This window comes from Zophobas morio, unplaced genomic scaffold, assembly GCF_036711695.1.
Source record: "Zophobas morio isolate AGI-343-1 ecotype UQ-CSIRO unplaced genomic scaffold, CSIRO_AGI_Zmor_V1 ptg000673l, whole genome shotgun sequence".
Classification (NCBI taxonomy): domain Eukaryota; kingdom Metazoa; phylum Arthropoda; class Insecta; order Coleoptera; family Tenebrionidae; genus Zophobas; species Zophobas morio.
In genome coordinates this window covers 93,189-118,290 of record NW_026972776.1, presented here as the reverse complement: position 1 = coordinate 118,290, position 25,102 = coordinate 93,189, and the positions used below count along the sequence as shown (strand labels likewise).

The 25,102-nt window shown below is 33.6% G+C and overlaps 4 protein-coding genes and 2 long non-coding RNA genes across 6 annotated transcripts; 1 reads left to right on the top strand and 5 right to left on the bottom strand.

Annotated features, from left to right (window-relative positions):
• Positions 1 to 5,168: 5,168 nt before the first annotated feature.
• On the bottom strand, positions 5,169 to 5,534 carry LOC135121709 (uncharacterized). Its single transcript, XR_010279095.1, has 3 exons — positions 5,479 to 5,534; positions 5,373 to 5,425; positions 5,169 to 5,280 (listed from the first exon to the last, which is right to left on the bottom strand). It is a non-coding gene; the product is annotated as an uncharacterized LOC135121709 (long non-coding RNA).
• A 2,608-nt stretch (positions 5,535 to 8,142) lies between these two features.
• Positions 8,143 to 9,588, bottom strand: LOC135121716 (uncharacterized). Its single transcript, XM_064046000.1, has 9 exons — positions 9,473 to 9,588; positions 9,349 to 9,410; positions 9,219 to 9,288; positions 9,100 to 9,170; positions 8,948 to 9,043; positions 8,699 to 8,885; positions 8,514 to 8,641; positions 8,316 to 8,453; positions 8,143 to 8,265 (listed from the first exon to the last, which is right to left on the bottom strand). Exons 6-9 carry the CDS (start codon positions 8,823 to 8,825, stop codon positions 8,143 to 8,145), a joined length of 516 nt encoding a protein of 171 aa, XP_063902070.1. The 5' UTR covers positions 8,826 to 8,885; positions 8,948 to 9,043; positions 9,100 to 9,170; positions 9,219 to 9,288; positions 9,349 to 9,410; positions 9,473 to 9,588.
• A 26-nt stretch (positions 9,589 to 9,614) lies between these two features.
• On the bottom strand, positions 9,615 to 11,339 carry LOC135121715 (uncharacterized). The gene is made up of 12 exons (XM_064045999.1): positions 11,267 to 11,339; positions 11,101 to 11,204; positions 10,984 to 11,045; positions 10,818 to 10,922; positions 10,696 to 10,764; positions 10,481 to 10,633; positions 10,343 to 10,425; positions 10,208 to 10,295; positions 10,026 to 10,141; positions 9,839 to 9,977; positions 9,675 to 9,781; positions 9,615 to 9,627 (listed from the first exon to the last, which is right to left on the bottom strand). The coding sequence occupies exons 3-12, from the start codon at positions 11,014 to 11,016 to the stop codon at positions 9,615 to 9,617; spliced, it is 906 nt and encodes a 301-aa protein (XP_063902069.1). The 5' UTR covers positions 11,017 to 11,045; positions 11,101 to 11,204; positions 11,267 to 11,339.
• Positions 11,340 to 15,964: 4,625 nt separating this feature from the next.
• On the top strand, positions 15,965 to 17,997 carry LOC135121724 (uncharacterized). Its single transcript, XM_064046008.1, has 11 exons — positions 15,965 to 16,013; positions 16,071 to 16,125; positions 16,179 to 16,421; positions 16,509 to 16,619; positions 16,674 to 16,757; positions 16,809 to 16,877; positions 16,986 to 17,117; positions 17,185 to 17,246; positions 17,307 to 17,425; positions 17,709 to 17,759; positions 17,812 to 17,997. Exons 4-9 carry the CDS (start codon positions 16,575 to 16,577, stop codon positions 17,332 to 17,334), a joined length of 420 nt encoding a protein of 139 aa, XP_063902078.1. The 5' UTR covers positions 15,965 to 16,013; positions 16,071 to 16,125; positions 16,179 to 16,421; positions 16,509 to 16,574; the 3' UTR covers positions 17,335 to 17,425; positions 17,709 to 17,759; positions 17,812 to 17,997.
• LOC135121714 (uncharacterized) lies at positions 17,971 to 18,908 on the bottom strand. The gene is made up of 5 exons (XM_064045998.1): positions 18,720 to 18,908; positions 18,569 to 18,663; positions 18,400 to 18,488; positions 18,299 to 18,341; positions 17,971 to 18,059 (listed from the first exon to the last, which is right to left on the bottom strand). Exons 1-5 carry the CDS (start codon positions 18,845 to 18,847, stop codon positions 17,971 to 17,973), a joined length of 444 nt encoding a protein of 147 aa, XP_063902068.1. The 5' UTR covers positions 18,848 to 18,908.
• A 3,953-nt stretch (positions 18,909 to 22,861) lies between these two features.
• Positions 22,862 to 23,424, bottom strand: LOC135121700 (uncharacterized). Its single transcript, XR_010279090.1, has 3 exons — positions 23,202 to 23,424; positions 23,007 to 23,129; positions 22,862 to 22,941 (listed from the first exon to the last, which is right to left on the bottom strand). It is a non-coding gene; the product is annotated as an uncharacterized LOC135121700 (long non-coding RNA).
• Positions 23,425 to 25,102: the final 1,678 nt, after the last annotated feature.

Below are 25,102 nucleotides of genomic sequence, written 5' to 3'. Positions count from 1 at the left end.
TAAGGAAAATTCATAAGGCGCCAGAACAGTTTGGATTTACGGTGTAGCTTTCGTTTTGCTCAAGTTAGGAGAAGGCAAGGCCAGTTCTCGATATGGCCTTATACAGACTGAGCAAAGTTTACGACACCTTTAAAAGTGCACCGATAGCTTCTCATACTTTCAAAAGTAGGCAAAACTGAAAAGGCTGCTTACTGCGCTGCTTGCAGACGTTTCTAAAAGCCTGGATCTTCTGCCTAGTTCTTAAGTTTGTAAAGCGAACAATATATGGCTTTAACTTTATGGAAACTTCGGGAGACGTTTCCAAAATCAAGAAAGTCGATCGCCTTTAGAGTAAATACGCGCATAACGCCCCGACTTCAGCCCTGAGCGGTCGCGTCGGCACCGCACAGCCACCACTACGTCTGCTGAGTACAGAAACCGCCGTCTCTCCTGCAGCCATTGACATTTACGTGCATGCTATACGAATCCCTTTACATTGGCCCGCGTGTATTGTTCACTAAAAGGACGAAACGATCCCTATACCTTGACGAAGAATCCTTCATTAATATTGCAGCATTTGCACAACGCTATTATAATAACTCTAGCTAACTGGTGTTTTCAATGGGGCCCGCGGTTAATGCTAAGAAAAGAAAGGTATTTTCAAACAACCACCAAAAATGCTAATTACCCCATTGGAACCTTCAATCAGTATACTCAACTAAAATTGACGACCAACTGTTGCGAAGACAACACGGCGCATATGTTGTGGCAAGGGACAAAACAGCGATAGAGGTGCTTTACTCGTTGATGTGCGTGTCTGTTATCCGTCCTTTCCTGTACTTCTGCTGCATTGGCATTTAATGTACCGTCGACTCTGACAGCACTGCTTGTGTGACGAACACGTCGCTGAGGCTGATTACCTCGCGCCGAATTTGCATGATACACATGTGTTCGCGCATCGCACTGAATACAAAAACTTAGTTAAGTGTCCCACCCCCGTGACGTGACATAAGCGCTTGTTTAAAACAATAAAGGTGTCAGGTTAAGGGCACCAATGCAGTAGTTACATGTGTTTATGGTACACCTGTATCTGTATCCAGTATTACTAATTAAATAAACAGTCTGCGCTCGCGCGTTTGCTCAGCTTTAAATTACTATTAATAATAAAAAGTATCAAATGAATAGCCTATTTTGCTCAACTTTATAGTTGAATTCCTACTGTTGGACCTTCACGTAAGCTGGGCCCTTACTGATGCTTAGAGCTAAAATCTAAACGGGTTTATGATAGCCAGCATACGCAATTTATATGAATTCTAGTTTCGGTGGTTGGCAAAGAAAAGTTATTTAAGGTGAAACCAAATAATTATAGGTATTTTTTATATAATAAGCCTCCCAACGTATTCTCCATTGTGTCCTATACTTAATCTCGACAAATGCATTCAGAAAATAAAATAAAAAAAATTAGAAATAGCAAATTTTATTAAATTTTCACTTGGATTCATTATTGAGCAAGATTTTCAATCACCCATAAATACCGTGTAGTGCTAACATAAGGTTGAAAGTGGTCTTTCCATCTTACGGGCGGCCTTTATGGTGAATTAAAAGAACGCTTTATAGGTTAGTATTGACAGATATTAAAGGTCTTTAAAAATGAATAAAAATTCCTCTTAAAGAAATTTGACTCTCAGAAAGGTATAATACTCTATTAAAAGCAAAGTGACTTTTCTCATAAAAGATCACCATAGTTTGCTCATTTTTAAATAAAACAGACTGTTTCTCTCTTTCTACTAGTACTTGCTATAGAAACCCTCTGTAATATACCTCTAGAGCGAGTTCATAGTTAAAAAAGATAAAAGAGCTAAGTTATTTAAAAATAAATTCTCAAGCTTAGCTTAAGTGAGGCTAATAGGAATAGACAGAGTGCCACACTGCGACGCATATGTACTGAGAAGTAAAAGGTGAATTGAGGGTTTCTGTTAGTAAAATGTATGAAAAGTTAATTCCGGCTGACTTACTATGGCCCAAGAAATTTCTTTCGTAAATCCTTTTGCGGTCAAGCATAATAGCGTAGTACTGTCTCGCTGGTATAATACTCCACCTTTCTTTGTCTTTTTATTAGTTTTTAATATCAACAGTCGTACCTTAGTTGCCGCTATATCTGGTGCAACGGCTGGCATAATAGGGCTGACAAATCTCAAAGGATTCCTTTTCTTTGTTTTTACTTCCTTTCTTTCTGCATTTCTACTATTTTTTAAAGCTAAAGGTATTTAATTATTCAATAATAAATCAAAATTTAAAAAGAAACTTAATAAAGAAGCGCATAGTTCCTTAAGTCTTAACTCTTTAAGTGTTTTCAGTATATCTTTGTCTTTTATTAATATAGATGGTCTTTTAAAACTCTAATATTCGTTTCTTAAGCGGTTATCACTGACGGTATAATTTTAGGAAAACCTACTCTTTACTTTTTGGGAGCCCACGAATTAGTTACATTTGGGATCCTGGATAATCTATTGACTTATATACTAGTATGGACGTAAGTAACCTCTTAATATATTAATGTTAAATGATAGACCTAAAGATGAAGCTTAAGGTAGCAAAAGAATTTTTTTCTACTCATTTGCGTTTGCTTCAAAATTTTTTAAAAAACGTGATGCTCTGGATAGATCTTCAGATTTTAAAATTTTTTTGGCTCACACTTTTATGTGACGTAGATATTTTTTAGCACTCCTCTAGAATTTGGGAGGCTTTCTTAGCTCAATCACCCTTTGGTAGCTATTGTAGCCCTTTAATTCCAGCTATTAATATTAATGTTAGCGAGGAAACTTTAATTTAGCTTTTAGAACTCTTTAAACTCTATTATAGCTGTTTTTAAAAACAACATAAACTTTGTTATCATTTCCCTTCATATATGTCCATCACCACTATAAGCGCAGTTTATTAAAAAAATTCATTCTTGTTGGTTACGCCTCGAAAAAGTTTCCTTGTTAGCTTAAAGCATAAATTTATATATTCATCACATAATAGCGGCTAATGAGGAACAAAATTCATTAAACTTGTGACATACCAAATCCTCTGCCTGCTTGTAAATTAAATACAAAACATTGAGTCTTAACTCAACTTAAAAAGTATTGAAAGCAAAATAATTACGCTAGTAACTACAACAGATTATTAAATTATAAAATAATTAATTTTAAAGCGCTTTCGTTATAACTAACAAGTAATTTTTTATAGACTAGTATACGGCGTATGCCATGTTTACTAAATATTGAAAGTCCAGCTCGCTGTAAAACTTATTGCCTACGGCCTCGCGGAACTTGAATTATTGCCTTTTATAAGGTTTTCTTTGTTACAAACAAGTAAGTTCTTGTTATCAAAAATAAAAAAAATTCGCATCATCTCATAATTAAATTAAGAATTTTACTCCTAATTAAATCTACTTAGGTTAAGCGTTATCTCAGCGTAGGCAAAATAAAAAAATGTTTAGGTAGTAATTTCCTTTTTTTCCAAGAGATACTGAGAGAATATAGGATTTTCCTTGAAATAACGCAAAATTTGCATTTCCTAAAAAAAACTTTTCACAATCGTTAATGTGCTTGTATATAATTAGCACGTTGGCGCGTAAAGAGACTCTTTTCAGTCGTCTATCTGCGGGGCGAGAGGCTATTTCTATGAAGCCCTGCTAGGCAAAAACGTTATCAGCAAGACGACGATGCCTGCCACGATAAGTTTGTCATACCTTATCGTCTAGCGCACTCAGAGTTTCGTCAAACTGAAACACCGCAAAAGACTGTACAGATTCGCTGCATTTTGCAATGTACAAGCTTTTAAGCTAAAGGAGATTAGCTCGAGCGGAGGATTAAATACGATGCTAACATACCTTTCCTACCGTAATGGAGTTCTGCTTAGATTGGTAAGCAGCCAGCAAGGCCAAAAGAATTTGCTGGTGGAGTGGTAGACTCTGAAAAAAATAAAAAGCTAAATTTTAATAACCACGAGTAGACCTTTTTAGTTCATGAGTTGCGATATTTGCAAGTTAAAAATTATAATTACTTTGACTGCGGATTCGATTGGAAGAAATATATTATTAAATAAGGAGAAAACGTGGTCGACTGTAACATGAATGGCTCTAAAATATTTTAAGCAAATTATAAATTCCAATAAAGAACTAATACTACGGCTGAAGGTATAAAGAAATTAAACAACTTTAGAATTTAACTTTTAAATTAAAGAAGGGTAAATCTTACGCTAAACTATTGTTTTCATAGTCACCTTTTGCTCTTTCAATGGCTTGTCTAAAAACTTAAGGGTTATTTAAAACTTTAGAGAAGCCCAGAAAAAGAACCGAGAGAGATCTAAAGCCTTCCGCACGTCTCCATCTACGCCCGAGACCCTTTGAGCAATATAGTGAAGGGCAGACTCCTCAAAGATCAATCCGTTTCGGTGGAGGCTTTGCTCGTAGTCGCTAATACTATAATAACAGGCGGAACGACGGAGGCGATGCTTAACAATTGCAACAAGTTCTTCGCACGTATACTGCGAAAAATTAAGAACTTTAGGGGCACAGCCCTCCTTCTCCAAACGTGGTAGAGTACGCACGATAAGATCGTGTGCATTAGCGATCGCTACAAAGTTAATTCCAAATAATTAAATCAAGCGTATTTGAAGCTTATAAAAGAAGCAAGAAAAATACGATATTACAAAACTATAAGGAGACAAAAGTCTCTTTAAAATTTGTATGTTCTTTAGTGAGCAATCATAGCAACTGTAATGAGTACAAGCCTTAAACGAGATAAAATACTATTAATAGTGCACAGTTATCTTAAAACACTAATAAATATAGTTCTAAATAGGAAATATAAATCGCTAGTGAAAAAAGGGAATCTCTCTTGAATGATGTGAAGTATTGGCAGACTTGCTCGCGGCACACAAACCTTTTGTTTTAGTAAAAAAATATTGAAATTGTCAATGCTTACTTAGCAAAAATAGAGTGGACGCCGTTAAAAATGGTAATTCGTAAAGCTTATATAAAAGCTCTTTAGAGTAAAGTTGATCGACTTCATCCAAGATTAAAAGCCTACTGAAACACTAAAAAGAGGTGGAAAACGTAAACAAAAAGTCTAACGTGATTTCTTTTTTCTCCTTTTTTCTTTTGTTGCAAAAATGTTTTTTAATTTTATCTAACAGTCCCTCTACATCAATTAAACTTATTTGTTTTTTAACGCCACAGCCAGAAAGGATAGCTTGCAGAAAATTTACAGAGTCTGAAACTTCCAAGCAGTTTACGTTTACGAAGTGCAAAAACTAATAAAAATAAAACTATGTTTACAATCAAAAAACTTAAAAAAAAATAATTAATCCTTGCTAAACAACTAAAATTAAGGATAAACGGAAACCTTAAATTTAGTGCTTAAACTTTTAAGAAGAACTTCCACTAAAGCGGTTTTCCCTCCATAAAAAAATCAGACGCCAGGAAGAGAAAAATGAAAGAAATAGAATTACCAGTTCCAGGCCTTCCAGACAAAAAGAAAGAAAAAGGAGAATTACTTTCTATGGAACTTGATAAATGTTCACAAACTTCAGAAAATTCAGTTTCTCGGCAAACTAAAGATGTTGACTCCGACTCATTAAGGAGTAGTAATGCTTTATGTGCTAAAAATATACCATAAAAAAAATTACTTAAAATATATAAAAAGTTGGAGGAATTTTAATATATTTCTTAAGAGAACCAACTCTAATGGAGGAATCAGAGTTAAGAAAAGCAGAAGCTTCCAAAGCTTTTGGCCATTCACAGCTACGTTTTGATAGTTTTTTAGTACTTCTGATTGACCGCTTTCTTTTTAGTTTTACAGCTTCTTTATTAACAGTATTTACTTTGAGCATCCTTAAAAGCTTATGAAGCTACAGGAATAAGAAAAACGAAGACGTGCAGGAACGCCTCTATGAAGGGCGCCAAGTACCAAGCACGGTCATCCCCGCATCGTTTAAATTTTAACGTTAAAGGGGGCGGGTGTGGGGTAACTTATACTGTTTAAAAGGCCCGTGCAACAGAATAGTGACAGTAGCTAATAAATAAAGAAGAAAAAGATATTGTGTATGTTCAATAAGAAATTTTTTTTATCAATTATACAATTTTTTCACTTGTGACTACTGTTCGTATAGTACATTCTTAGTAAAGTAACAGCTAAACAGTTTACGGATTGTTTCCACTTGGTGGTATGGCTAACCCTTATAAGAGTCTAATAGGGAGAACTTATTTATTTTTGGTTTTGTTTGTGTATGTAGTTATTTTGCCTGCGTAGTCATTCTTCAGACAAATAAATTATAAATAATTTATAGTTATGCAGGCTTCTGAGCCTAATATTATAAGTTTTGTAGAAAATGAGAACGATTTACGCTTAGTACTTAAAGAAAAAGAAAAGGAGGTTTATTTGCTTTCTTAGTAATCTTGATTAATATACAACCTTCTTTACACTTTATTATAGTTCTGTTCGGTAAAGCGGACAGCGGAGGAAATAAGACGACATTTTGAAGATACAATATCCCTACTGACTCATAAACTTGAGCTTCAAGTAGTTTTACTTTTAATTTTATATTTTACTTTTTTTAAGTTGTAAATGTTTTAGGACCTGGAAATAAGGATAAGTATGAAAAATAAAGAATGTTTTGAAACTGAATTAGCATCTTTAAAAAAGGCATTCAGATTAGAATTTCAAAATGCTCAAAACGAGCGAGTAAGTATTTGACGCGTAACTCAATCAAATTATAGTTACTTCCAGTTTTACGAAAGATAATTTTTTTAGAGAACAAAGTTCGTCTATTAGAAAAAGAAAAAGAAGAATTTAGAAAGAGTTTTGAGGGCTTGGAAAGTTTAACCAAAAACGTTTTGGAATTTACTCGGCTTATAAAGCAATGTGAAGCACTAAAATTAAGCAATGACTATCTAAAAAGTTTTAATTTTTATCCACCACGAACTATTGTTCGAAATCAACTCTTCTTTCTTTTTTGTAAAGCTCTAGCCGAAGAAAGCATTCTCTTGCAAGAACAAAATCGCAACCTGGTAGTTAAGCTGGAACGGCAAGCTCAACTCGAAAATGAGTTGGTTTCTCTAAAAGTTCGTTGCCAAGGTAATTATCAAAATTCAGATTGCTAATTTTTCTAAAGATACATATTATTGCTTATATAAACTTTTTTTTGCTACTTTTTTGCAAAGCGTCGGATTATAACCATTTACTACAGAGCTGGAATCAGCAAATGCCCAGTCTTGTAGAGATCTAACTAAAGATGTTCTTCTAGAAAATCTTCAATCTTTAGAGGCAGAAAACGTTTGTTATCTTTCGCTTTATACTCGCAAGTATTTATTTTAATTTTTATTTGAAAGCGTGAGCAGGTTGAGCAGTTTAACGAGGTGAAGTCCCAAATCGAGCCTTTAAAAATACGACTGGCAGAATTAGAAAATGACTTAACTGAGATAAAAAAGGTCTTATGCGTAGCAGTAAAAGATCTTTGCATTTACTGTTATTTGTTTCCTTAGGAACTTGTTTCTAAAGATTTAAAGCTTATTTCTATTATCGAAAAAGAACGGCGCACAGCACGGTTGAATGTGTTTCTGCGTACCGAGAGAGATGCTATAAAGGCCCATTTTCAGGTACACATCTGCAGATTTATCTCGGCTTTATACATATTTGTAGCTAAAAAAGTACAATTGCCTGTAATTAATTTTATGCAAATCTAGTCCTTTGAAGAAGAACTAAAGTCCTTACACCGGGACAACCGAGACTTCGACTATACTTTGTTTAAGCAAAGAGAGTCCATTTTAGAGGCGTCTCTGGAAAGATTCTGGTAGCAAATTAGCACGGTATTAAAATACTTATTCCACCGTCACCTTATTCTTTAGTTTAGAAAATGAAACTTTAAAGAAGGAATTGGAGGAAAAAACGCTCGAAATAGAGCGCTTGCGAGCAGAAATTTCTCCTACCGACGCAGAATTAATACGTTAACGGCAATACCAGGATAATCAATCCCAGTTAACAATAAATATACGCCCCTCGGGCTGTTGCTTCAAAATTATGTGGTTAACTTAATCTGTTGCCCAAAGAAAAAAGCACACAAAAAGATTATTCCAATTCCAACTTAATGGGGGGGTTAGTTAAAGAAAATAATTCTTTAGTAGTTCTTAGTTTTACAGTTAATTTGATTTTCTAATCTGACCAGTGTGCTACCAACTTTACTAAGATCAACATCGGCAGTTGTGCAGTACTCGAAAAGATCTTTAACTTCCTGATTTAACTAAAGGAAAGATTGTAATTAATCCTAGTTTTAATAGCTAGAAAGGTTACCTTTTCTTGGTAAAGGCGGTTTGGATTGTTACTGGAAAGAAAATGGAGAGTGCGCATGAACGCTAAAATCAAATTAGGAAACTTTCTAAATGCGTTTCGAGAGAACTCCCAATCTTGCAGGTCAAGACATTTGAACTTCTGCGTAAAAGCAGGGGGTTGACATTCTTGTATAAGCGCTTCCTAGTAAAAAGGCTTAACCGCATAAGCCTCGTGGTGCAGACCCTTGAAGTGAAGATCATAAAACTGAAGCACATCGCCATAGAAAAGCAAAAGTTCAAATTCCTCTTTAAAATAGTCGTCCCGGTAGGAATCCAAAAACAATACGTCTTCAAGCAATTCGCGATCACTGTTCGTGCTTCAAATATTTTTATCACATAAAGGACCTTTAATCTTCTCTCTGAGCTCCAAAGCGCCGCCGGGATAGGTCGCCAATATAAGCAGATCTCCGTCTAGCGCGCGGTTGCACATGGCAGTCACAAGTCGTAAAGTTTTTTTTTTATAAAATAGCATCTGCTTTTCCTCCCCACTGAGTTGGAAGTAATGGCTTGCAAGGGCCGCTATAGCGAGCGTCTGGAATTTCAAATTTCCTTGTAACAATAAATAACCTGCCAAGCAATATCAAACAAGAAAGCCTTTTCCGTGGCTTCCTCCTCCGAGCAGTGAACAAGCAAGTCAGCTACTTCGCGCCAGGAGAGGCCAAACTCCGTAGTCAACACTCCAGGGGTGCCCTGCAGTGATTATGTTAATTTTTAATTTTTATAGGGACTGAAATATGTAAAAAAACTTTAGAAGGGGCTCCAAACAAAATGCAAAGGTCAGAATACTCGAGAGTCTGGATCAATTGCTTGACTTCCTCTAAAAAAAAATAAATAAATATAAAAAAACCAAACGAATCAGCCGGACCGAGAAATTTGGATCTGGGCAATAAAAACTGGTAGTGCAAGCACGTGGTTATGTCATCACTAGCTACGAGCTTTCATTGCGAGGGGAAAGTATAAATAAAGATCTTGTAATCCGCAAAAAGAGGATATACCCGCGCGTACTGGCAGATCAACAGCTCAAAGTTCAATTTTTCTATATTTTTATGGCGCTCAACTGATTGTCCGCAATCCAAAACATAATTAATTGCAAAAAAAAGTAACGTTGAAGTTAACTACATAAATTAGAAGTCGTGTCCGTTTCAAATAAAAGGCCCGCACACTTTAAAGCAATTGCAAGGTGGACACCATCGTCGAATCGCTCAGCGATGCCCAAGAGATGCGCCACCGCCCTTTCGTAATATCCAGAAAAAAAAAGTATCTACAGGCGGAAACTTTTAAAATTGGATTTAAGGTAAGAATTAAAAAGAAGTTTTCCTGCAGCTCCTTCACAGATGAAAAAGAATTCTCAGTCAACATACGCTTCACCTCATTAAAGGGTAAACACAGCCGCCTCGTATCAACGATACCAGTGCGGAAAAGATAAAGCTGATTAAAAAAAAAATTAACTAATCACGATGGATGTGCAACTTGGCAAAGATTTACTCTCAGCCACAGAACATCTTCAACGGTTTTGAAGATTTCATAAGGATACTCAGCGAAAGCCGAGTTGTTTCCGATTATATTCGCCACTACACGCTGGTAGCCGTCCCATTGTTTCCGGTGCCACGGCTTGGTAAGATTGCTAAATTACCGTTAACCAACCACCGGTAACCAGGCAGACGAGAAGTACCGAGGAAATCTCCGTCTGAGTTCGTCTAGACTCCCGTCGCACTGAGGATCCCGGTAACAGCCCGACCGGAGAAGATAAAAATACTTGGCATATGCAAACTGTCCATCAGTCTCGCTCTAAATTTAAGACAAATAAAAATAAACGAGAAGATCTAGAAAGTGTGCCAGTGTACAGAAACTAACGAGTCCTAAAGAAAAAAGATAGCGGTCAATATTTTCTTCTTTATTTTCATTTAAAGATTGATTGCAGTTCGCGAGAAAACAAAAAAATCTAAAAAAATTTGAACAAGAAAAAAGAGTATTGAACTTTTAGATTACTGTTTTTCTAGATATAATAGTCTTCCCTCAAAGTCATTATGGTGCAATGTAATAAACCGTACAAGGTTTAAGCAACTGAGCATCTTAATAAAAATTAACATTGCTACTACATAATGAAATATAGTATTAAGTGGAGACATGACGATCTTCACTTGACTTGGAATTCAAATATAATTTCTTTTTCACTTCTACAAAGCCTTCAATAACTTGTTGGTAATCCAAAGCATCAAAAGCACGGCTGTAGCCAGCAGCTAAGGAGTAACGATTCAGCTCAACAACTCCCTTACCATACTAAGTGATTTAACATTATTGACTTCACGGAACAATAAAGTAATACATATTTATATAAGTACCTTGCGCATGAAATCGGTAACTAGCTGGGGGTCTACTGCTAACTGATTACGAAAAGGAAAGCCTAAGAGCTACTATTTTAAAATTAAAGAAAGGGGTGATAGATAAAATTTTAGTCAACTACCTCTTGACAAACTAAACTTTCAGTTTTACAAGAGAGTCGAGCAAATTCTTTAGAATAATAACGGTCAAGTAATTCTTGTGAAAGAGTTTGCACATAATTACGACTCTTTTATATTATAAAATTAGTTACAAGGGAAAGTAAAAATAAACAAAAAAAAATTTTAAACTAGATAATCAGATTTATCGGAAGTTTGCCTCATAGCCTCCTCCTTTTTAAATTGCAAGTAACCTAAAAAAAAGTTGTAATCATAAAAAATACCCTAAAAATTTTAAAGTATAACCACCTTGTAACGCGATAACTTTTAAAGGTTTCCTCGGCTCATTAAATTCTTTTATACTCTGAGAAAAACCATTTGTATCAAAGCCCCGTTTAGCAAGAAGGGCTTCTCTATTGTAATAATTAGGTGTAAAAACCTTAAAAAACCTAAAATCACTAGATTATCAAAATACGCTTGAAAAGTGTTTTTATTAAAGCAAGTTTGACGCTCTAATAACTTCTTTGAAACTTCATAAACTTGTTGTAAATCTAAAAGTGATTTAAAGCAATCATCCTCCTGAAACACAATTAGCTGAAAAGCTCTTTGATTTAAGAGGTTTAAGTTAGCCAAAAGTTTCGATTCAAGCATCAGTTATTTAGACCAAAGAATTTAAATACACTAAAAATATAAACAATTTCCGTTTATTTTTTGATTGCAACTTGAATTTTTTTTGTCTAATTTCCTTTGAATGATACTCAAAATACTGGCTGACCAACGGAATAGTTAGCGGGTAAAAGGCAAAACGTGGACACTTTTCAAACTAAGCCAGACTATATTGCCCTACCCTTATAAGGCGTTTATCCAATGCACTTGTTACTTTACTCTACTATTAGTACATGAAAACCTACTTTACTTTTCTGAGACTTTTTACCAGTTACGAAACTATTACAAATATAATTAACTCACTTTGTACCAAAAATAACTGTGAGGTTATAACGAGTATATCTAACCTTATGCTCAAATATAGTGCCAAAAAGAGCTATCTAGCTTGGTGAGAGCTATATCCTATTTTTCAGTTCCTTAAAAGTTTGCGTAAACTGTTTTATTTCCAAATTTACAAAAACCAGAAACTTTGTTTAGGACTATCGGCCCTTAAGTTTACTATCCTGCATTAGTAAAGTTGCAGACTGTGATACTCGCGCGATTAAAATATTAAATGAATGGCTCGATTTAGTTTTTATGGGTGCACTCTTCATCTTAATTAATACCTATTCCTTTCAAAATGTATTACTAAGGCCTTTAGTACAACAAAAATAAATTCTTATAGTTTGAGAAAGCTCTCGAGAAAGTTTAATATAGCGGATTTGATACAAAATAACCGAGTTTTATTTTTCCCTGCCAGTCCATATAATAACGCTTTTTTTATTGAACAAAAAATTTACAGATCGAAATCTTAATAAAAAGGATTAAAACATAGTAGTCCCGTCAGGGGCACTTTTGTTTCGCTTGCATTCGCGATTTGTATCGCAAACATGTCCAAAGCTAATACCGCGCCCCTAACCCTATACGAAGAATGACACCACTATGCTCTGCAGTCCTAAAAAGAAAGAGTTTAAAAAAACATTGGAGCATGTAATTAATGATAAGAGAGGTTCAACAAAGAAGAGGACAACAATTGCAGAGACAGCGTTACAAAAAACTTGGATTAAAAAAGAGGTAGAAACCAATTAAAAGCAAACAAGACAAGTCAGGCCCTCTCTTAAGGAAAACAGAAATTCTTGGAAGAATATCAAACGCTAAAAGGTAAAGTGGTGCGTTTTAAAATCTGCGAAGGTTTAACAAATTTCAGAGGAAACTGCAAAGATTGCATAGAAGCAACTAGGAGATTTTTGTTTGAAGATTATTGATTGCTTGACAACCCCCGTAAGAAAGTTGCATATATTTAAGCTTCTAAAAGCGAGCTTAAACAGGAAGCTTAGTTGGAGGGTTTCTCGAGGTTTAAAATGGTGCTGCCGAATTAGAGAAGCTAACTATAATGCGGAGGGCCAGATGAAATATAAGTAGCGACAGGGTTTTAACCTCCCATGATGCGAAAAAAAAAGTTTAACAAGGAAAAAAAAATGGAGGTAAATACTTTTACTGTGTGCATATTAATGATGAAGGGCATCATGTAAGTAAAGTCTGTTTTTAAAACATATTGAAAAACTAATACTTTTCCGTTTTAAAAACAAGACTTGAATTTCTTTGGCTTGCATAACACATGATGGCAAAAGAGGTCGCTCTAGTAGGCAGGAGGGGTTAAAGAGGGAAGCAAAGAGAAGGAACAACGACAACGCACGTGTTTTATTTTTACTGGTTTAAATATATATTTTTCCTTTTTGTTATATACAACTGAGAATTGTCCTCTGAGGGCAGAATCCTACTTAATGATTTGAGGGATGTCATGAGCGTCGAGATCTTTTTTTTTTTTGTCGTTGATGTTGTAAATCAGTGTTTGGGAGGTACTAAGCGTTGTGCTAAGGCTGCTCAAGAATAATAAAATAACACCTTTGTAATTTTAACTAACTCTATATTATTATTTTTTTTTTCTTTGTTATATTATTAAGCATATTACTCACAATCTGTATACAATATATTAGTTTTTAAAGTTACTAAGACAACTCATTTTGCAAAATTATTGTTCCAGACTTTTCACTTGATTACGTGGATTTACTTATTACACACGCAATTAGCAAAAAAATGCTTGAAATCGGTTAGAGAACACAACATTTGCGTTACCATCATACGGAAACCAGTGCGTTCAACTCGCCAGTAAAAGATACTTATCTACACACTACTTACTATGCAAAATATGTGAGCGTACAAAAAGTTTCTACTAACTCATATGAAAGCTGTTTGTAAGATGAAATATCCTATTTTTCCCCTAATAAACCAGAAAATTTAAGCACAAAGCAAACTAAATATTCGTTGAATGACGAGGAAAAGCAATATCTCAAACTTGAACCTGAATGTCTATAGCTCAACGTAACGACAAAAAAGTTTCGTCCGAATATCGTTTTAAGCTAGTTTATACATTCTAACTACGATATCGACTACCTATGCCTCATGTTTAAACGTCCGTTGCATTTTAAAAATGATAAATGGAGAGGTTCGATCTCATCGTTCACCGCTCCTGAAAGAAGAGGAACGAAAGGTTTACTTATCTTCCTCCCGTTTGCATTAGTATAAAACAAAAACCGAATTTAAAATGTATAAATACCAAGATTCTTACTCCCGGCCATACACATGTGGTGTGCGACAGCGAACACTTTTTTACAAAAAAAGAAAAAAAGTATCGCGATTCTTTTGATCATTCTCATAGTTGGGCGCAATTTTTTCGCACGTATGGCAACAAACGGGAATCAAAATGGACCTAGGGTACTTTTTTGTGCTTTACGCTTTGTCAAAAAGTTATTTAAGCAGAGAAAACTTGACGGAAACGGAGCAAAAATGTTATGGTAAGATGTTAATGGTTGCGCTATACCCAAGTCATTGGAGAGGTTTTGTTAAAAAAACCTTTAATACTACAGCACCATTCCATAGAGCTTAGCTGGAAATTATTGTTAGCTTTATTTCACGCAGGTTACCGCCAAAAATTACGACAAAAAGCTAAATTCATTATAGTTGCTTCCATATATTAATGCAAATTATTATAACATCTCTCTATTAACAGAATAAAATGTTCCAACGTTATTATCCAACTCGTGAGAGGAGTATCATCACGATTAACAAATTAATCCATTTATAATAAATAATTAAAATTTGATTTTTTTTACTTAAAATAAATAGAAAGAGGGTGTAGAGAATTACAGGTAGCTTTTTTCGCAATTGTTGAAGTGACAAGCCGAAAGTCCTCGAGACTAACAATAAAACAATACGTTATATAATATAATATGATAAGCCATAGACTTTAAAATAATATAATAATGAAGTCGAAGAACTAAAAGTGGATCATCTTTATCAAATGATTTAGGGTCCCCCAGGAGCACCAAACCAACCTCAGATAATAAGAGCAAGAGTTAAAAAAATTGCAGTAGCGCATGCGTGGGCTGCATTTATATAATCACATGAAGTCCTTAGATTCCTCACTTGTAAACACAACACAAGATTATGTTTGATATAACTATCCATTTTAGCCCATGATTGAAATGAATTAAAATTTTGAATAAAATATTTATTTTGTGTATCTTGCTATTATGTTACAAAAGAACTCGTCAAGAAGCTTAAAAGCTTCGGTTTCATATGATTAATAAACCTCCCGCGCACGTGCTAATTATTACCAAAACTGTTATGATCCTTAAAAACATACCATTAGTTTGTTATCAGGCACCATTCCATAGAAAGTTAAATCAAAAACTCAAAACACTAGTAGCGAATGTGCTACATATGTGAGATGAGAGAAGGGATATTAAAATTTTTAATAAAATAATATTGCAAAAAATGATCAGTTATAAGATAGTTTAACGTTCAAGCAAAGTAAAAAACTCTTGAGTAGTTAAAAATATAGAAAAAGTACACGGGTGGGTAGGGAGACAACAGATAAGCACTCTTTAATTTAAATAAAAAATTTTATAATTACAAAAGATCGGCGGCATGCTATCAAATATTGTCTAAACAATTTTATATAAATGTTGGTACAACATTGTTTTGTCTTAGTAAATAACGAGTTATTAAGAATTATTAATTTCGCAGGCTTTTAAAGTTTAATTACTCTCAGTGTGAGGATTCTCAGCTAACGCTAAAATTTGCGAACTAAGGGTCAGCCAAAGTAAAGGTTAACTTAAAAAAAGGTTAGGAAGCGAAATAACGTCAATTATCTTACCACTCCTCCAAAAACTTTTTTATCGTGAAAAACAAATGTTTATACGCTCATTCGTTATGTAATGTGTAATTTATTATGTGGCGGTTTCCTTATTAGTTTGTTTATATTTGATTAATGTACTCTTCCACCATCCTGAACGTTTTGTTAATATGCCAGTAGATTAGTGAGGTTAGTTTTGATAAACGGTTTTTCTTTTTTTTTTACTCTTAATTTTTGTAGATCGTTTATGCTAAATACCAGGATTTTTATTCAATATTTATTGAATAGTAGAGTGTTGCTATTGTAAATTTGCTTTTTCTTTATAATGTCCCTTCAAACTGGTATAAGACCTAACGAAGAACTTGAAACTACTTTTGAGGTATATTTATATAACCTTGAGAGGTTTACCCTTTCCGTATTTATTAAATAAAATTAGTCCTTGAGAGAACTTTCCTGTCCTCTCAGAGCTTGTAAAATTTCCATTATATCTCGTAAATTTTGTAAACTTTTTTATTTTTTTTAGCTTATTACTTCTACTTAACAGAAGAACTTGTGTGCTCTGGGATATTAAAAGCTAAAACATTTGAGAAGAGTACAACTTCATTTTAGCTTCTCTACTTAAGCCTTCGAACCGTGTTACATCTTGTTACGTACCGATAAAGTTGATAAAGAGGCGTTTCTTAAATGATTTCGCTATTTTTCCTTTAAGTTAATTATATACACCACTAACTACTATAAGAAAACCAGTCTTTGGGTATTTATCTCCTACATTCCTGAAGACTTAAAGGTTTAAGCCCTTGTTTATTTTGTTCAAGCCTTATTAAACCTTATTTACTAGCTATAATAATAATTTATATATTGTAACTTTTTTTAGGTTAGAGATAAAATGGTTTATGCCGCTACCAAATCAACTTAGAAAATTTTTTTGGAGAATGTATTTATGTTGAAATTTCTGGGGCGACCCCCGCAGAAGTCCTCTACTCTGGTAGATCTTTACTATTTTAATAAATTGTTTTTTTATTTTAATACTACCCATGAGGTTATACGCTACACAGAAAACTTGAAGGTTCCACGCCGTCTTTGTCATTTTCTGAAATTGAGAAAAAAGAACTCGAGTCTCAAGGTAGTTATCCTGTGCTTTATTAAACTTTGTGTACTGCTTATGGCAGGAAAGGCAATTTCCTCCGTGGGTTTGTCCACGCGCTATGAAGTCGCCAGGAAATTATCCTTTCCTTTAAATAAGGTAATTTTTAAAAATCCTTACAATTAGTCACTTTTTTTCGCAGACTTAAAGTAAATTTTTTTACTTAACAAGTTTTTTCTTACACTACTAATGAATTTTTAACTTCAGCCGGCTGTAGGGGCATTAAAGGAATTGGCAAATCTCACAATCACGTTTGTTTCGCTCGCCTTAAATCTTATTGAGGAGAATACCTGCCCAGATCAGCGTGCCAACTCCACGGGTAAAGAAATATCCGCAGCGGTACTTATAGAACTAAATTTAGTTTATTAACCCAAAAATGTTTTTTACCAAAATTATCTTTCGAAAGTCCTCGATACTTGTTTACTGCTTTCAACCACGAACGTCAGGGGACTGGGGAAACCCCCATTAGTATGCGTAATCGCTCAGCGCTGAGACAGTCGCTTGTTTATTTTTATTTATTGCAAATAGTTTTTGTCTACCTCTGTCCCGGAATTAAGTGCTCGATTAAAGAAAGGATGTGTTATTCCTCTTGTAAAAGCTCTGTAGTCACCGCTGCAGAAGAGCTGGGCTTAAAGATTACTACAAAGGTAACCCGTATACCTAATCGTATCCTTCATTATTGGCTACAAACATGCAGATAAAGGTAGCTGGAAAGTGGTACGTACCGGGAAGACAATTACAGTAGTAATTATAGTAATAACTAATAATAATACTGGTTAAGAAGTATTAGTGTTCGCTTTTAAGAGGGGCCACCCCAAATGTTTCAACCACGTTACTATATATAATTATTATGGTGTAGTACTAACTTGCTCCTCTTTATATGTATGCGATGGCTACTCGTTATTTTTGTTAACTACACATTTCTTGCAGATAGAAATATCATCTGCTCAGGAACTGACAGAAGAAAGCATTCTTTCTAAAGTACGCCATACTCAACCAGGTTGATAATGAACTATTTACTTATTTCTTGTAGTTGTACCCACAAGAAAAAGCAAGAACACATAAGTTTTCAAAGCCTAAAGCAGTTGACCATGGCGCGCGGAGACTAATAACTTAACTAATAGTTTCTAGAAAGAAAGCAACGCTGTGATTTTAATCAAACATAACCGTTGCATTTCAACGCTCTTCCAGTTTAGTCCTTTACAATAAAGTTTTGCAAGAGAAGCTGAAGTTCGTTTATCAAAATTTTGACTTTTTTATCCAATAAAGCTGTGTCAAAATCTACAAAACACTAGTAAATAAACCAAAAGAGGCAACAAAGATATAAAAAGGTAGATTAAAATTCCTTAAAGGCTGCTTAAAAATAAAAAACTTTTTAGCAGCCCCTTGCGTTCGTTGACAAAAAAAATTATCGTTGTCTACCTTTAAGGAAGAGTTCAACTAGTTTTTAAAATTTTGCAAATAGTACACTTTTTACACATGTTAAGTTAGATATTTTTGTTTTTGTATAAACAGCGAACCTTCTAGTTCTTCAGCATGCATTTTAGCAATCGTTAACAGGAACTATAGAAAGTGCTCATAATTAAGCCTAAAATTACTAAGTAGTTAACGTTTAACGTACAAATCTGTTCATAGGATAGGCAGAGAGGAGATATGTTTCACCTTTTATGTGTATGGATTCTAATATGTCCATAGCTAAGATGCTGGAAGCTATTATAAAATTAATTAATAGGACAAGGTGCTAGTAAGATACCAATATGACCATATAAAATATTGTATATAAAAACAACTAAGTGAGCTCGCTGCTTCCTTCCAGCGTAGTATTCGTTGCATATTCACTTTATCAACAAAACTTTGCATAACTTCATCTTTTCCTTCTTTAACTCTAAATAACCATATGGTATAATTTGCACCTTTCAAGGCTACAATTCATATACTTACAACAGCTTTCCTTCTTGAGTTATTAACGCGATCGTAATATTACTAGGATATTCTAACTTTATACGTAGTAAACAATCTCTAGCTTGAAGTTGGGCCTTCGAAATGCTAACTCTTCTACAACACTCCATTCGGGCTCAGCATATTAAGTAGTTAAAATGCTATCATAAGTTGTAAACCTCGATTTTAAGGCAGCTTGCACCACTAAAGAAGGCTTTGATATTCGACCAAAACGGCACAGTGGCCGAAGATGAGCTATTAAATATAGTTACGTCCATGTGTCATTTTCTAACCTCTGTCAAGGGGGTCAAGAAAAACACTACAACTAACCTAATGTCACTGATACCAATTAATTAGTTATAACTTTAATTGGGCCTTAACCTATAATTGTATTAAGTGTAGCGAAAAGCATAGATTAAACCAAACACTGAACCACCCACAACCACATTCAGCGGACTCATTTCCATTACAGAAATACTAGCCTAAGAAAATTTATCCCCCTCTAGGTTGCAGCTCAAGTTAATGTAATTCCTGCAGCACCTCAGCACATGGAAGAGACAGCTTTAAATATAAAGGCAGTCAACCAAATTTAAAAGTAAGTTTTTTTACGCTAAATATTTAACTTATTGAACTCCTAATATCCATTGGTTTTTCTCCAAACTGAATTTAAAAATATATTCTTAGCTATCATTGAGAGAAAGAAATAGCAATGGCTTTCACTAAGAGAAGAAAAAAATTTTTCTCTAAACGAATTACACAAACTTGAAAACCTTCGGTACATAATATTTTCTTTTATAAGTCGAGTGATGGTTTAAAAACGCCTCGCTCACTTTTAAATTCTACTTAGTTATTTTGTAAAGAGGCAAATAAAAAGTTAATTTTTTAGGCTAGAGTGACATAACCATCGTTTATGAGTAAGCTCTGGAAATACCTTTAATAGTCAGTAAAATGGATAATTACCCGCTATCGGGGGCTGTTCATTGCGTTAAAAAGTGCAAACACTAACATATACGCAAACAACCTACAAATACACAGCTAAAAGTAAATCACACAGAATAATATTCAAAGATGAAGCAATGAAAAACACCAAACTAATATTTCTAAAATAAACGCAATTTTAAGGTAGGAATAATGTTCTGACACATCTTTTAATGGGGACCAAATTTATTTATGTTTAATTCAAGCAATCTTAAATTTAATCTAAACAAATATACATAAATGGAAATGCTTTTTGACTTTGTAAAGATGTGTAAACGGCTTGGGCACTCGTGTTCTAATTCATTTACAGAAGAGGTGAATTCAATTCAAGCGGCTTAAAGTCTCTTGCGAAGACTAGCCGTAGTTATGTCTGCCTAAAAAAAAATTTAAATAAAATAACTCCTATCCTTTTCGTTCTCGTCCCTCAGCTATTGGTGTTATTAAATTGTGTTAGCATAATATACACTGTAAAAAGGCTATTAACTAATATCAGAGTGAGGGGTTATAAGGAACGAAGGGTTGATCGCCGTGGTCTATTTTGCCCAACAGTATTTTTAACTGAAAGGCTAATTTTTTTAAACATCGTCTCACAAAAGACGTTTGCCTGCGCTATAACTTAAATTTAACATTAAAAGAATACTAAAGGGCCCCATTTACATAGATGAAACCAAAACGTATAAATTGGCATTGAGGAGAGTAGATTTTTTTTTCAAGAGAATAATCTTACAATGAAACGCCAGTTAAATTACTGCTCGGATTCTGTTTGTTCCTTTCATTGTCTCATATTACATAAAGTTGTATACATACTTTATCTACTAAATACTTATACGCAACCTCGAGCTATCTTCATTGAAGTGGCGCTACTACTTGGTGCGTTACAGATTCTCGATTTATTGAAGGAGTTCTTTTAGTGGATATGTGCTCTCCTTTAGTTGCCTATCTCTGAGGGAACAATTTAACTTAATTTTTTTTTTATGCATATGTTAAGTATATAAACCTGGCATAAATAAAAAATATTTTGTTAGTGATTAGCCGTTTGGTTTAAAAGAAATTAACTATAGGAAGCACTGTATAATTTAAAATCAAATTGCGCAAGTTATAATTTTTAAATAGTGAAAACGTTTTAGTATATGGAATAAAGTTTATAATAAATAATGACATTTACAAAACTTTCTAATAACCATTAGTGACGCTCGCAAGTAAAAAACAACAATAAGAATATCACCCCAGCTATAAGATTATTTAATAGAGAAAATGTATAAGGTGTTGGCGGGGGGAGGACAGAAACCGTCTGTTAGAAATTGGGGTTAACCGTGCAACTGTTAAAGACGAATAAAAGAGCTGCGTTGGTGGAAATCGAAATTACAACCTTTAGTTTGCAAGTCACATTGTTCTTAACTTTGTTATGATCCCAAGGTTTTAGGGTTTTCTGGAGATGATAAGCGCCCGCAATTAAACTCCTTAAGAGCTAAGATAATAAAATCATAAAAAAAATAATAGAATTAAGAAACTAGAAACAGAAGGTAAAAAAGGAACTTGAAGAAGTAAAGGAAAGATGCTATAAGATGCAGAGGTAAACAAACAGATAATTTCTCAAGGTAGACTTAAGTAGCTGTGTACGTGCTAAAAAAGCTAATATAATTATGGATGGTTCAGAAAATGCATTGGTCGCAACTAAAATAAATACGACCAAAAAAATTAAAGCTGAAGACGCATGCTAAATTATGCTCTTTTAAAATAGAGCTCAATTAAATCAATATCCGTATTCATGACTAGTATGTACTGGTATATTTGAAGGATATATGACCTCATTTGAGGATTGTAAGTTACAACTGACGTGGCTTAATTTTAAAAGTAGCTTAATTTAGTAAGTTTAATAATTTTAAACTATTTTATACACAGCACTTAAGCAAGCTTAACTATTCGCTGGTTCTTTGCCTATTATGGTAACCAGAGTTAACTTTATAACTTTTTAAATGAGAACTATAACATAGATATCGAGGCTATTCACTTAACTTTATAAATTTTATAAGTAGTTGTATAAGTTTTACCGCAATAGATAGTTTATTTAAAAGCTGAAAAATTTTATTTCACATTTTAAAGACGGGTGCGAATGTTCATATTTAATATTTTTTTAATTTCGTATTTTAGTTTGCAAAAAAATTGGTGGCATCTAAAATTAGGTTTTAATAACTAATTCTGTGAAAAGTCGCGTACGCGGTATTTTAATTACGCAAACTAACCTCAGGAAGAACTTTGAACTGTGTCTTGTGACAATAATAAGCACTAACGGCTATAAAGCACCAGATTAAGCATTCCAAAGGATATCGATGTTAATATGATTTAATTGCCTCAATTATTATGTCAATTCTGTAGAAGCAGGGAAGCGGAAAAGGAACTATTAATTACTTAAGCCTACACCTAAATAACAAAGCTGCAGATAGTGATGCACTAGTCAATTATTAGCTTGCAAGACGCACTTGAAATCTTCCTGTGGTTAGCGGTTTGCAATATTATAGTAAGCGCGTTCGCCTTCTTGACTAAAGCGAAATTTAGTAGATGCTATTTCATAAAAAGAATTAGTTTGTAGGCGTATGGTATAAAATACTTATCTATACACGGGTACTAAATTAATTAATAACAGGTTCAATATATACCTAAATAATTTATCTAATTTAGATGTTTACAATATAGGTAACCGCAGTTCTGAAGCAAGGATTTAAAAATGAAAATTAGAGTTAACTACTGTGATAAACAACAAGCGATATATAACTTTGTTAATGAAAACGTTAGAGTAAATGAACTTAAATATAAAATTTTTGAGGGAACAGGTGTGCCCCAGCGCTATCAAAGACTTATGGTGGACGGAAAAGTAAGTAATTTTTTTTTTCATTGCTCTAATCAATTAAATTAAAATATTTAGAAAGCTTATAAGGGTCCTTAAGCTTATATACTAAAAAATGTATATTTTACATTAAGGTTTTGCGTGATGAAGAGTTTTTAGTTAAAAACAAACCGATTTCAGCCATTAAAGTTCAACCAACCAAGCTAAATGAGAAACACGGGGAATTTTTAGAAACAACTTTGTTATACGACGATCTACAAGGCGGTAATACGGGAGACCAAAATTTAACGATTAAGTCTTAGTGTTACTAAATAGGAGCTTGCATCGATAACTGTTGCGGTTGTACTTGCGTATGTAGGCCCTTTGAGTGCATACATAGAGTATGCTGCTTTTTCACAGGTCCTTTTTATGTAGTGTTAAAGTAACGTGAAATTAACTGGTTATAATTATTTAAGGTTGCGACTTACAATTTAATACTTGCCAATTGTTCTGCTGGCGTTGTATATGCCTTCCGACGAGTGAACAGAAAAGTGAAGCAGAAGCGTAACCTCCAGTATATGTAATGCTGCGCCTCTGCATTTACGAATGCACTAAATAAAAACTTTTGCAGTCGTTCCTCTTTTATCAAGCTTAAAGTAAAAGTAGCATATAGAGTAAAGTACCGCTTAAATATAAACAGGATAAAACGCATCCTTCAGGATAGGAATCGTTGTTTACCCCGGTAAAACACGTGAGTCACCACGTGGTACATTAAACCACTTTGCACCTGCTTCATCTCTCACTTTAGGATTATTACTTCCTAAATGTATAAATTCCCTCGAAAAAAATGATCGTTTCTCCTCTTTTTCTCCATCAAAAACAGTTTAAGATGATTCAGTAACTAATAAAAAAGTCCGAACAAACAGAAGGTGACAATACCACACTAAAAAAAAACATATATTAATTTATCTTTTAAAAAATAATTATATTTACTTACAAATGTCAAGCTATATTATGAATACTGGTGAATAACAAATTAAAGATTTAATTTTAAGCTAATAAAGAAAAGTGGTTAGCAATTGAATATTGTACAAAAGTCAGAGCACCTGTTAGGTTTCGATACTCAACCTAAAATGACCACGCTTCAAGTTTAATGCGAAGGCCCTTTAGGGAACCCAATTAATAATTGGAAAAATAAAGTCTATATTACATAGCTTATTAATTTATACTTAAAAATTTTTGGTATAAAGTTTCAAGTTTTTCTAGTCATCTTAGTAAATTGGGAGTTCGTAACTTAAGAATTTTCTGCAATATGTATGAGAATACTCCATTAAAGCTCATTTAATTTGTTACGCAGCAAGTCTAGGAACTAGGTGGTAGTAATTATAACTAAATTAAAGTGTATATACACATCTCATCTTTAACTTAAATAATTTTACAAGAGGTTTCAAGCTTGTTAAAACATTTTCAATGTGCTCATTGGAAAACTGATACTTTAATTCTTCCCAGACAACAGTTAATATATACTTGTCTAAAATTTTGTTATAATTATTACTATAAAATGCACAAAAAAAATCATTTTCTCTAACAAAAAGAGTCATAATGTATAAGAGCTGTCTATATTATGTACTCTTAATGGATTTTTTTTATTAGCTTAAAATATCGTTACAGACTTTTCAAAAAGTTTACAACTATTAAATAAAATGTTAAAGCGCTATTATGGCCCTTGATACTTACAACGCAGATTACTTTAAGGTTTATTTGTTATTTACTAGTTTTTGCTAGTTCAGATTAATATAATTAATATTTAAAACAATTATTTTTACTTGAAGAAAAGTTATGAGAAGGTGTTTTACGTGTCCGTAATAATGGTACTTTACCCTTCCAGAAGGCTACTTGCTTTTTTTGAGTGGTAGTGAGTCGCCCAAGTTCTTCGGAAAAAGAGCGGGACCAGGTTATTTAAAGAAAACGAACTTATAAAGAGCAATTTACAACTCCCGCTAATTTTTTATGGTCATCTCGTTAATTATAAACGAAATAAAAAGTTTGCTGAATGACGTAAACGGAGCACCTACTATTATGCATTAATAAATAAGTAAAGTGACCTTTTAAAACGCAAAAAGTAAATTTTAAGTCAGATTTTTTAAAACATTTAAAACCATGGGGCATCTTAGTTGTACTTTTCTTTTTTAATTAACTGATTCAACAAAGGATGATCGCACCAAACTTAATTTTACAACGGAGGAAATCTTAAGATCTAGTAGACAGTATATATTGAAGGCATACTCTTTAATATTGCTAAACACCCCCTTTAATATCTCTTAAAGTTTAATGAAGATTTTTCAAGGCAACAACTTACCAAAGCTACTCCTGATACTACGATGCAATATCAAGCAAACATCACAGCTGGGGAAGATATAACGCCTCTTGTACGAGCAACTCGCGATAAAAATATTTAAGAATGTCAGACACTTTATAGTCTCTATTCTAACAGCAACAACTTAAAAAAAAGTAATAATATAAAAAATTATATGTTACGGCCATTATTTGAGTTAAGTCTCAGATAGAAAGATAAAAAAATTGT

What these genes read in the sequence shown, in the direction of transcription:
- LOC135121715 (XM_064045999.1), bottom strand. Translation starts at nt 11,016, where the DNA reads ATGAGGCAAACTTCCGATAAATCTGATTATCTA. An exon ending in CTCAGACGGAGATTTCCTCG is followed by an intron (nt 9,978 to 10,025) that starts GTACTTCTCGTC and finishes ACGGTAATTTAG; the next exon opens with CAATCTTACCAAGCCGTGGC. An exon ending in AAGATGTTCTGTGGCTGAGA is followed by an intron (nt 9,782 to 9,838) that starts GTAAATCTTTGC and finishes TTTTTTAATCAG; the next exon opens with CTTTATCTTTTCCGCACTGG.
- LOC135121724 (XM_064046008.1), top strand. Translation starts at nt 16,575, where the DNA reads ATGTTGAAATTTCTGGGGCGACCCCCGCAGAAGTCCTCTACTCTG. An exon ending in AAAAGAACTCGAGTCTCAAG is followed by an intron (nt 16,758 to 16,808) that starts GTAGTTATCCTG and finishes ATGGCAGGAAAG; the next exon opens with GCAATTTCCTCCGTGGGTTT. An exon ending in TATCCTTTCCTTTAAATAAG is followed by an intron (nt 16,878 to 16,985) that starts GTAATTTTTAAA and finishes TTTTAACTTCAG; the next exon opens with CCGGCTGTAGGGGCATTAAA.
- LOC135121714 (XM_064045998.1), bottom strand. Translation starts at nt 18,847, where the DNA reads ATGGAGTGTTGTAGAAGAGTTAGCATTTCGAAGGCCCAACTTCAAGCT. An exon ending in ACTCAAGAAGGAAAGCTGTT is followed by an intron (nt 18,664 to 18,719) that starts GTAAGTATATGA and finishes ATGGTTATTTAG; the next exon opens with AGTTAAAGAAGGAAAAGATG. An exon ending in GGAAGCAGCGAGCTCACTTA is followed by an intron (nt 18,489 to 18,568) that starts GTTGTTTTTATA and finishes ATTTTATAATAG; the next exon opens with CTTCCAGCATCTTAGCTATG.
- LOC135121716 (XM_064046000.1), bottom strand. Translation starts at nt 8,825, where the DNA reads ATGCTATTTTATAAAAAAAAAACTTTACGACTTGTGACTGCCATGTGC. An exon ending in GCTCAGAGAGAAGATTAAAG is followed by an intron (nt 8,642 to 8,698) that starts GTCCTTTATGTG and finishes AATTGCTTGAAG; the next exon opens with ACGTATTGTTTTTGGATTCC. An exon ending in ACCGCCTTTACCAAGAAAAG is followed by an intron (nt 8,266 to 8,315) that starts GTAACCTTTCTA and finishes TCTTTCCTTTAG; the next exon opens with TTAAATCAGGAAGTTAAAGA.